The 12,476-nt window shown below is 39.8% G+C and overlaps 1 protein-coding gene across 1 annotated transcript in view; it reads right to left on the bottom strand.

The window, feature by feature from the left end:
* The window catches only part of OTUD7B (OTU domain containing 7B), a 76,560-nt gene that overhangs the window by 25,381 nt on the left and 38,703 nt on the right, over positions 1-12,476 (bottom strand). The window contains exon 2 of the mRNA XM_006902226.1: positions 2,468-2,618. Coding sequence (XP_006902288.1) covers positions 2,468-2,552 — 85 coding nt within the window. The 5' untranslated portion in view covers positions 2,553-2,618. The remainder of the gene's footprint in view (positions 1-2,467; positions 2,619-12,476) is intronic.

The raw sequence follows: 12,476 nt of genomic DNA, 5'->3' as shown, positions 1-12,476 counted from the left end.
GCAGATGATATGATAGTATACTTATAAAACCCTAAAGACTCGGCAAGAAAACTACTAGACATAGTTGACCAATTCAGCAAAGTGGCAGGATACAATATCAACATACAAATATCAACTGGATTTCTCTACAGTGACTAAGAGAACGCAGAAATGGAGCTAAGAAAAAGAAAACCCTTCACAATAGCTAACCACAAGATTAAATACCTAAGAGTTAAATCTAACCAGAAACACAAAGAAACTATTCAAAGAAAATTACAAAACATTACTACAAGAAACTAAAAGAGACCTGGAGAAATGGAAGAACATACCTTGCTCGTGGATAAGAAGACTCAATATTGTGAAAATGTCAATACTACCAAAGGCAATTTACACATTCAGTGCAATCCCAATACAAATACCAAGTCCATTCTTCAACAAGGCCTTGAATAAGCAAAGCACCCCTTAAAAAGAGAAACAAGGTAGGAGGCATCTCACTCCCTGATCAAAATCCTACTATACTGCTGTGGTGGTCAAGACAGTGTGTGGTACTGGTATAATGACAGACACATAGATCAATGGAAAAGAACTGAAAACTCAGAAATCTAACTACTGACCTATGGACAACTGATTCTTGACAAGGAGATGAAATCAGTTAAGTGAGGAATCGACAGCCTTTTTAACAAATGGTGTTGGTAAAACTGGAAAACTACCTGTAGAAAACTCAAGCAAGAGCCACACCTCACACCATACATAAAAACCAAATCAAAGTGGATCAAGTACCTAGGACTAAAATCAAGGACTATCAACTTCATTAGAGAAAAGCTTGGAAGAACTCTAGAAACCCCAATCCACAACATGACAGCCTTCCAAGCTTCCTGAAAAACCTACAACCAGGAGAAAACAAAATAGATGAATGGGACCTTCCTTCTAAGAATCAAATCCCTATGCACATCCAAAAACTTCTCCCAACAGGGTGAAAGGGGAAGCCACAGACTGGGAAAAAAATATTTGGTAATGACATGTTTGATAAGGGACTTACATCTAGAATTTATAGAATGCTTGAGCACCACAACAGTAAGATAGACACTTCACCAAAGATGACATTGAGATGGCAAACAAAACACATGAAGAAGTGCTCAAAATCCCTAGCTCTAAGAGAGATGCCAATTAAAACAACTATGAGATATCATCTCACCCCAGTAAGAATAGCAGAATTCCACAGAGCAGCAAACAACAAATGCTGGCCAAGGTTGTGGAGCAACTGAACACTTATTCACTGTTGGTGGGGAGTGTAAAATGGTGCAAACACTATGGAAGGCAGTATGACACTTTCTCAAAAAGTTGCAAATAGAGATACCATTTGACCCAGCAATTCCACTACTGGGAATATACCCCAGAGACACCATAACTGCCTCTCAATCAGATATATGCACACTTGTTTATTGCGGCTTTGTTCACAATAGCAAGAAGTTGGAAACAACCTAAATGCCCATCAACAAATGAATGGGTAAAGAAGCTGTGGTATATTCACACAATGGAATACTATGCTACACTGAAAAACAAGGAACTCATGCAGTATTATTCAAAATGGGTGACCCTGGAGGACATTACGCTGGGTGAAATATCTCAGTCACAAAAGGACAAATACTGCATAGTGCCACTGTTGTAAAATAGGATTGGCACTGGGGTTGGGGGCAGACTGAGAAAGATGGGATAAATAATGTATACTGCATTGAAACAGATGAGGGAGAGAACTGTTTCTCTATGTGATTAGGTATTATTGTCATGACAGGAGTCCATAATGAAGGCTGCATAGTGGAGTGGACTTAGGGGCAGGGATTGTGTAACAATGAAAGAATTTTTCTTTTACTTTTCAAAGAGAAGAGTGAATTGAGGGGAGGGAGGGGTGGGCAGGGAGAAAAATGCAACAATGAATGAATGGAAATCCTCAGTTTCTGTAAACTTTCATTAAAATTAATAATAAAAAAATTTTTTTTAAATCACCAATTAAAACACACACACACACACACACACACACATACACAAATAAAAGGAATATATGATTAGGTATCATTTTCATGACAAGAGTCCAGAATAAGAGTTACATAGTAAAGTGGACTGGGGGGGAGGGGGGAGGATTGTATAACAATGAATTTTTTTTTCTCTTCAAGAAGAGTGAACTGAGAGGTGGGGGTGGGTAGGGAGGGAAGTACAACAATGTAGGAATGGAAATCCACAGTCTCTAAACTTTCTTTAAAAAAAAAAAAAAGACAAAAAACCCCCCAAAACTTGCTACTTTCTCTGTAAATTTGCCTGTTTATGTCATTATATATTTTCTTCACCAAAAAGTATCAATGTTAACAAAGAGTCCTACAGGCAATTTGGACCCACTTGGACCTCAAAAAATCTACAATATTCACACTTACATGTCTATATAAATTCAAGTCAACAAAAATAACAAAATAAAAACATTACAACTCTTCCTTACCTTCCAGGAGATCTCGGGCCAGCCCTGGCTCTGCTCCTGTAGAACGGACAAAATCCGACAGGACAGCATCCATGTCCAGGGTCATGTGATCATTAAGTCGTTTCAGGCAGCTGGATGTAGGTAGGACATAGATCAAAATTCAGGCCTTCACCTGAGGAGGAAATAAACACAAGCGCTCAAATTACATTGCAGCCGGATAAACTACAAATTTCAGCAGTTCCCTAAACAAACGGGAAAGAGAGCCTACCTCATTAATTTTATTTGCATTAAAAAATAAGTAACTTCAAAATTTATTATGGAGAGTAATATTTACCTTCCTGATTCCTCATTAGCATTATTTTAACTCTTACACTAACTGTAAAAGATATCACAAATAATGCTTTTCTTCTACCTTTCTAGAACACTACTTTCTAAAGTCATCTAAACTAATGGAAAGCAGCCAGACTGACATTATGTTTTAACATAGTACCTTGTTAATGTCTTTCCTGGTATTTTATATACTTTGAAATTACTTCCAATAGTTGCTATCTTGTTTTCTCTAGGATACAGGTTTCTTTAAAGTAAGGACTTTTGTGTTTTGCTCACTACTAACATATCCTCATGATGTATCACTTGGCACAGTGCTTGGCATGCAGGCCCCTCAACAAATATCTGTTGAATGAGTAATTGAATAGCATACACTGGATAACTTCAAATTTCAAGTTGGTAGTGTTTTAATGCTACCAGAGGAAATAAAAGGAGTAAACTGATGGCTAATGATCCAGAACTATTCAATATAAAAACAACTCATCCACGTAGCAGAGTGGGGTTCCCTAAGGCAAAATGTTTATTTTTGTCCATTAATTTCATGAGTCCAGAAAATATGCCTACACCAAACACATCTATTTATCCCCCCTAGACAAATTACAGTCAAGTATGTATACCTGAAAAGGAACTCTTCTCTCACAATATTTGGACAAAACTATGCAGCTGACATGACAGTCTGGCACCAATCCACATTCCTCTGAGATTAGCAGTCCCAGCTGAGAACAATCTCTAACCAACGTCAGCTACCTCAGACAGGTTTACAGTTGTCTGTAGAACAGGAGTTGTTCAGAAGTCACCAGGTACACACACACCTGCCCTGCCATACTCACCAACCCACTACCTTTTGGGAAAAGTCAAAAGCAGAATTAAGAGACGACTGTCTCTTCAGAAACAATTCCTCCTAAACAGCCAAAAGTCCAAAAGCGCCCCCCAGATACTCTTTCTTCAGACCTCTCTCTGTCTGAGGATAGTTTGTTGGTATGAACAGATCCTGATTTTCTGCATTCCTTTGAAATATCCTTTCACCGTACTTACTCAATCTGAACGCTGAGGAAATAATCAGAGAAGCTAGACTATATGACGAAAAGAACTGATTGGAGGAAGACTCATTAACAACTTCTGATACGCAGATGCTTCTTCCTTGAGAAAATGAAGAGAACATGAATTACTACAGAAGTGTAAATAAAGATTGTCTTAGGTAGGGATTACACATTAACATAAAGAAAATAAAAATCCTCATAACTGGACCAATATATAACATAAATAAACCAACAAACAGAGATAGGGTTAAAGTTGTCATGGTCTTCATCTTACTTAGATCTACAATAACACCTATGGAAGTAGCAGCCAAGAAATCAAATATCACATGCACGGAACAAATGCTACAAAGGACTTCTTTAAAGTGCTAAAGTGTAACCTGGAGGACTAAGGTGTGCCTGAGCCAGCTAGGGTATCTTCTCCTGCCTTATTTAGATGTGAAAGCTGGAAAGTGAATACGGAATACCAAAAAATGGATACTTTTAAATTGTGGTGGTGTTGAAGAATACAGAATATATCACGGACTGTTAAAAGGATAAACAAACCTGTTTTAGAAGAAGTGCAGCCAGAATGCTTATTAGAAGTGAGGATAGTGAGACTTTGTGTATATTACCAAGAAGGAGGGGCCAGTGCCTGAAGGAAGACAATGATTGGAAAAGCTTAGTCAACAGAAAAGAATACTCAATGAGATGAACTGACATGATGACTACAACAAGGGGCTTAAGGATAGCAGAGATTGTGAGGGTGATGTAGGATCAGGCAGTGTGTCATTCTGTTGTACATTTATATGGTCACATGAATAGGAGCTGACTTGATGGAGCAAAGTAACAACTAAGAAACATGTGGGTTAAAAGACAGTAAAGATCTGAGAGTTTAAAAAAACTTGTTTACTAAATAAACCATGGATGTTTTATTTGTTCTTACTGTTGCTAGATGCCATCCAGTCAAGCACATTGTGACCCTACGAACAATAGACCTGAAACCGCTCCTATCCTGTGCCATCCTCATCATCTCTGATATACTTGAGCCCACTCCTGCAGTCACCGTGTTAATTCATCTTGTTGAGGGTCTTCTTTTGACCCCTCCACCTTTTCAAGCATGATATTCCTTTCCAAAGGTATAACCTCTCCTAGCAACATGTCCAAAATATGAGAAAGCTTCACCATCCTTGCTTCCAAGGAACATTATGACTGCACTTTTTGCAAGATATTTTTGTTCTTTTGACAGTCCATGAGATACTCAACATTCTTCTCCAAGATCATACCTAAAAGGCATCAATTCTTCTTCTCTCATCCTTATTCACTGTCCAGCTCTCAGATGCACAGCAAGTGACTGGAAAAAACCAACAAAACATGGTCTGAATTAGGCACACCTTAGTCATTTGGGGGAGGGGGGTTGGGGTGGTGTCAGAAATGCAGATTTTTAGGTCTCACCACAGATGACTGAATAAAATATTCCCTGGTGGTTTATAGGCACATTAAAGCTTGAGAAGCACTTTTGTGGACATAGAATGTGACCACATTGTTTCACATACAAACACATGAGCATTAATCTACAAACAGCAAGAAACCAGTGAAGTGGATGTGCAGAGAAAACAAGAAAGGCCAAATCAAGGAGCTCTAGAAAAACAGTGACTGTTCCAGTTACTACTGCTGTACAACAAGCCACCTTAATTTAGTGGTACAAAACAAGAACAACCAATATTATTATTTCTCACAATTTCACACCGTAGTCTTTAAACTAGCATCACTGATTACTCTCCAGTAATTTTGAAGAAGTACTTGACAAGCAGACTTGCCAAACAATGTGTCTCCTGATTTCCTGCCTGCTGGTACCAAAGGTGTTGATTGTGCATCCAAGTAAGATGAAATCATTGACAATTTCAATCCTTTCTCCATCTTCTCTGAGAGATGCATTGGCTGGCCAAGGCAGACTCTTAGAAATACAATGGTGGTATGAAGTGCCCTAGGATTTTTTTTGAAGGTTTTTTTTTATTATTTTTGTGTGTGTGTGTGTGTGTGTACCGTCAAATTGGATCTGACTGGTATAGGAAGAGATGGCCCCTCCTTCTCCGGCAGAGCATCTGGTGGATTCGAACCTCCTATCTCTGGGATTGCAGTGCAGCTTCTTGCCACTAGGTCACCAGAGCTCCCCTGCCCTAGGATTTCTAATACGTTGTTATGCCTCACATTGACTGGCTTGGTTTCAGGAAGGAGAGGCCAGTGCCTGATAGATGTAATTTCTGCAGTGGAGGTTCACTTGGTCATTTATTCATCGGCCAGCTACTGAACGCCTACTACAGTATAAGCACTGTGCTAGATGTTTGGCCCATATATATGAATAAAACTTATTTCCACACTCATGGATATCTAATAGTGGCTAAACAGCACAAGAATACTACTTTGTATTTGACCATCTCTCAAATAAAACACACTATCATTTAATATCACATGTAAGCAAAATACTAGTGAAGATCATCCAATGACTGGAACAGTACATTGATGGGGAACTGCCAGAAGTTCAGGCTGAATTTAGAAGATGGCATGGCATCAGGGATATCACTGCTGATGTCAGATGAGCCCTGGCTAAAAACAGAGAATACCACAGGATGTCTATCTGTGTTTTCTTGATCATGCAAAAGCATTTGACTGTGTGGATCACAACAAACTATGGCTAACATTGAGAAAATGGGAATCCCAGAACACTTGATTGTGTTTATAAAATCTATACCTCAACCAAGAAGCTGCTGTCCAAATGGAGCAAGGAACACTACATGACTTAAAATCAGAAAGACTGTGCATCAGGGTTGTATCCTTTCTCCAAACCTCTTCCGTCTGTATGAGCAATAATTCATGAAGCTGGACTATATGAAGAAAAGTATAGCATCAGGATTACAGGAAAACTCATCAACAACCTGCATTAGGCAGATGACAGAAATCTGAAGAAAGTGCAACCAGGGATCCCCACAGAGATGAGGATGGGGAAACTTCATCTCACATACTTAGTACATTTTATCAAGATGATGACACTTCATCTAACATACTTAGCACATTTTATTAAGGGAGGAGAGCAAACGAAGGCCCTTCATTAAAGGTCCTTTACTTCACCCATTATCAATAAGTTAGACTCTATTTTCCCCATAGTATGTTTATAGTATAAATTCAATGCATTGACTAAATAAACTTTATGTTTAAGGGTGTTAAATATAGTGATAAGGAGTTGTGCTGTCAACCCCCAAAGGCAAGCAGTTTGAATCCACCAAGTGCTCCATGGGGAAAGATAGGCAATCTTCTTCCATGTGATTTACAGCCTCTGAAAACCCAGTGGAAGATCCACTATGAGTCAATTCAGACTCAATGGTAATGAACATATATACTAATATATCTTGTTCAAAATTCACTACTGCTACTATCTTTGTTTCTCTTCCTTTACTTCTACTTCCATGCCCTCCTGAAGGAAGACAGCAATCAAGCATAAACACTAACAAGTTAGTATTAATGATTTTAATAATCTTTAGCAACAAAATCACAGCAGCAAGCCTCATTATTTCCATCTCATAAATGCTGTTGAGCTGGTCCAACTCATGGTGATATTATGTGTAACAGAACAAAACATCACCTGGTCCTTTATCATCTTCATGATTATTGGTGTGTTTGACTCCATTTGCATAGCAGTTGTGACAGGCCATCTCACTGAGAGTTTCCTTAATTTCTTCTGACCTTGTACAAAATATGTAGACTAGTCTTCCATCAATGTGTTCAATATAACGATTCATTGTCATAATTTTTTACTTTAAGGTGAAAAGGCATGTGCCTCTTTTTTTTATTTTTTGTGTGTGTACCGTTACATTGGATCTGACTGGTACAGGAGAAGATTGTCCCTCCCTCTCCAGCAGAGCATCTGGTGGATTCGAAACACGCACCTGAGATTGCAGTTGCAGCTTCCTGGCACTAGGCCACCAGAATTCCTCGGACATGTGCCTTCTAAGAATGATTTTTTAATTTTTCTGGTTATTGCTGATGTTAGGTGCTACTGGGTCAACTAGGACTCACAACAACCCTATGAACAATAAATCTGAATCTTGCCCTATGCTGTGCCATCTATATCACCTTTGATATACTGAGGCCATTGCTATGGTCATTGGGTCAGTCCATCTTATTGAGGGTGGTCTTCTCTTACACTTTTTTCTGCCTTTCCAAGCAAGATGTATTTTTCCAAGACTGGCTACTCCTAACAACATGACTAAAGCATGAGAGCCGAAGTTTCATCATCCTTGCCTCTAAGGAGCACCTTGATTGCACTTTATCCAAGACAGACTTGTTTGTTCCTTTGGCAGTCCATGAGATATTCAGTACTCTTCTCCAAAACCACAATTCAAAGGCATTGATTCTTCTTTTGTCAGAGTCTACAGTATATTTAATATTCTTTATTAATATAACAATTGAAACATATGAAATTTTTCTCTGTCGCTTTCACATGAGGCAAATGAAAGGCTATAGATTAGGTCAGGTGCATCTTACCCATCCAAGTGGCATTTTCACTTTTTAAAATTTTAAGTGGGTTTTTTTTCTTCCCCCTCACCCCCAGCACATTCGCTCAGTGCAATAAATCATCTGATTTCCTAACTGCTGCTTCCATTATATACTGATTTTTATTCATGTAGGATGAAATCACTGACAACCTCAATATTTTTTCTCCATTTATCATAATGATTTTTAATTGACTCAATTGTGAGGATGTTAATTTCCTTCATGTTAAGGTGTAATCCATATTGAAGGTTGTAGTCTTTGACCTTTATTAGTAAGTGCTTCAAGTTGCCTTCATTTTTAGCAAACCAAGTTATAGCATCTGTGTGGTCATTAATAAGTCTGTGCTCTAAGTCTGATGCTGCATACAGGTCTGTGCATGTAGTCTAGTTTCTGAAATTATTTGTATAGAATACAGATTAAATAAATAATACATACCTGCCATGTACCTTCTCCAAATTTGAATCACATTTTATAAAATAAATCTTGAAAAGCTGCTTAAAGTCTGAACCTAGATATTCTGAATCAATGTTCTTTGTACTGCACCACACTCCTCCCAATGGACCAGGAAATTATCAACCCCCAGAACTACATTGACTGTTACTCACTTTTCTTACCACAGGAAAGGGATGTATCCATCTCTCATGTTTACTGAAGACTGACACTTGTTTTATATTTTCCTCACTTCAATCACTATCTTCCAGAGTAATTTCAACATCCACTCTTATCAAATGCAAACACTTCCATCTCCACTCAGAACAATTTCCTCCTCACCTAGAATCATTCCAACTTTAAATCTTAAACTCCAAAATTTTAATCTGGCCACAATCTTTTATTTCTTTCCACATTCCCTCTCTACCACCACCTCACACCACATTAAGACTCAATCCCATGACCACCTGATTTAATAAAAGGTACCTGCTGTATGTTATGCATCATGCTCAGGATGAGCATTCAGCGGACAGGACAATACCTGTGTTTTTTGTGGGTAAACAGTAATGGTAGCTTTCTTAGAAAGTTACATCCCTAACATTACATCCTTGAAAGGAGGTAAGGAACAAAGGCCCACAATACCTGTTTTCACAGGGATTTTTTCCTATCTTGTTTTTCTCCCAGAAGCTTTTGTATGAGGAGTGAACCTCATACAGTTTCACAATAAGGAGATACTGCGGCTTAAGAAGATACTGTTGTTGTTGTGTACCACTGAGTTGGAACCAACCCATAGCGAACCCTCCAGTAGATTTTTAGAGGTAGTAAATTGCACAACATGAGGTCTTTCTTCCTGCAGGGTAGCTGGTGGATCTGAACTGCCAGTTGTGTTGGCAGCACAATTCCTTACCACTAAGTCATCAGAGCTCCCTAAGGAGATATTCAGGGGGAAATGAATAGGGCAAAGGTTTCTCAAATAAAGTGATGTTTAATCTAAGAAATGAAGAATGAGTAGAACTTGGTTAAAGATAGTTAAGAGAAGGAAGATGCTCCAGCCAGAGGAAACACAAGTCCTGTGGCAGGAAGGGATAGAGATGAGAACAGTACAAAATAAGGCTAAAAAATGGTCTAGTAGATTCTGTTAGAGAAAACCTCTTACAAAAAAATAACTCAGAGACACTGAAGGGTTGTAAGCAGAGGAAGGGCATAAGATTACCATACTCAATACACTGTTGTTGTTGTTGTTATGTGCCGTCGAGTCACCTGCGACTCATAGCGACCCTATGTACAAAAGCCCTAAACTCCGCTCTGTCCTGTGCCAATCGCACTGTCTCTGACACTCCCATCCCAATCATCCCAGTCACTGAATCAATCCACCTCACAGAGGGCCTTCCTCTCCTGCGCCGTCCCTCCACCCTCCCAAGCATGATGTCCCTCTCTAAGGACCAGTCTCTCCTCACAACATGTCCAAAGTAAGTCAGACGGAGCCTCAGAATCCTTGCCTCCATGGAGCCACCCGGTTTAACCCTTTCCAGGACAAATCTGTTTGTTTTCCTAGCAGTCCATGGTATTCTCAATACTCTTCTCCAGCACCACAGCTCAAAGGCATCAATTCTCCTTCTATCCTCCTTGGTCATTGTCCAACTCTCTGATGCATAAAAGGTGATTGCGAAGACCATGGCCTGTATCAGACGCACCTTAGTCTCCAGAGAGACACCACTGCTCTTCAGCACTTTGGAGAGGTCCCCAACAGCAGACTTTCCCATGGCAATGCGCCTTTTAATTTCCTGGCTGCTGGTGCCAAGACTGTTGACTATGGAGCCAAGCAAACTAAAGCTGTGTACAATCTCAATCTCTTCACCATCCATCCTGATGCTGCCAATTGGTCCAGTGGTGAGAATCTTTGTCTTCTTGACATTGAGCCTCAATCCATACTGTAGGCTGCAGTCCTTGACACTCTGCAGCAGGCGCTTCAGGTCCTCCTCAGTTTCAGCAAGCAGGGTTGTGTCATCCGCATAACGCAGATTGTTGATAAATAGTCCACCAATCTTGACCCCACATTTCTCCTCATAGAGCCCAGCCTCCTTATACAAGTGTTCAGGTCTTTTGTTCATAGGGTTGCTATGAGTCATCTAGGACTCAACGGCACTTAACAACAACAATATAACCTTTCTAGCTTTCATGATCTTGAGATCACTATAGAAAAGATGGGTGAGACTAGGCAAATAAGGTACTTGCTAATGATGTAAATATAACCCCTGAAAGAGTGAGACCATGCAAATAAGGTATATGGAATCCTAATGAAGGGATTAGGGATTGGCCAAATTTGTCTTCCTGTTAGGCTTAAAATGAGCTATCCCAGGGGCAGGATGATGGAACTTTACAACCACCAAAAAGAAGAGCCAGGAGTAGAACCCATCCTTTGGACTCAGGGAACCATCCAGTCCCAGGAGACAGAGCTGTAACACTGAAGATAGCAAGAGAAGGCACGACAGCAATGAGAAGTGTTGGCAAGCATGGCAGAGTCCACTAGAAGAGAAACAGCGGCAGAAAAAAGAAAAGACTGTGATGGCTCCTAGGCTACTAAGTGAGAAAGCTGGGTGCCTTTAGATATTGCTCTTGATTATCTCTCCACCTTCACACCACTACATCATTTTTAAACTGTTGCACTGGAAGACATGGAGAAAGCACATGTGGATTTAGGAAAAAACTGGAAAATTATTAGAAACGAGACGATGGTAATATAGACTAGGATAGGAACAGAGAGATAAATGGATAGATTACACTTTGTCCCTTCTTTCCCAGTCAAAAGTGAACCCTTAGGGACAGAGGAGAGGCTTGGCCCTGAATCAGTAGGCAAGCCAATGACCAATGTTAACAGGAAGCAGCCAGAAAGACCTCACCATCCAATGCCCTGAAGAATCAGGGCCAACTACCTCTCAGGGTAGAACATTAAGGGATAGAACTGCTACCAGATCTCTTTCTCTTTCTCCCACAGAAGAGGATTAAAAGCAAGGTTTCTCAGAGGAAATAAGAAGGGAAGTCAAAGACTGACACATCGCAATGAAGAAACTCCCTCCTTAGGAATGCAGAAAATACAAACCCCAACCAATCCAACAGTTCCTGAGGCGGAGCTAGGCTATGACCAGTCTCATAAGTCAATATGCAGCAGGGCCCACTGGAGGCTCACTTGCTCTCCTCCGGGTGGCATTCCTTAAGGTTTGAGTCCACCTCCGACTTTCCAGGAGTGTTTCTCCCCCTTTCTTTACTTTTTAACTCTTCCGCACAGCATATTTATCTTTAACCAATCATACCTCCTTTGTGTACCTTAATAAACCTTTTTTCACTTGTTTTGCCCAATTTTTTTTTAACGTGAACCAGCAGCATCACTTAATTTACTTTCCTGTAAAAAGCAAATACTCTTATTCTTCTGCTTTACCTGTCCAACCTGGTAGATCCTACACTCAGCTTCTTTAATATTAAAGGGAGCTATAGAACAAGACAAGATGATTTAACTTTGCAGAATCCAAAACCAATCTAACTGATGGATCAGAGTTGATTCTACTCATGCAGAGACCATCCATCAGGTTTGCAAGGTTGTACATTTTTAAGGGAGCTCATCTTCTGTGTAGCAACCGGTGGAACAGCACCACTTTTGGTTAGCAGCTGGACACATTACACACTGCACAGAGCTCCTTAACCTCATAGAG

Source organism: Elephantulus edwardii, unplaced genomic scaffold, assembly GCF_000299155.1.
Source record: "Elephantulus edwardii isolate Elephantulus edwardi_28Jun2011 unplaced genomic scaffold, EleEdw1.0 scaffold00384, whole genome shotgun sequence".
Classification (NCBI taxonomy): Eukaryota; Metazoa; Chordata; class Mammalia; order Macroscelidea; family Macroscelididae; genus Elephantulus; species Elephantulus edwardii.
The sequence above is the reverse complement of the archived record's forward strand: the minus strand, read 5'-3'. Positions and strand labels throughout refer to the sequence as shown.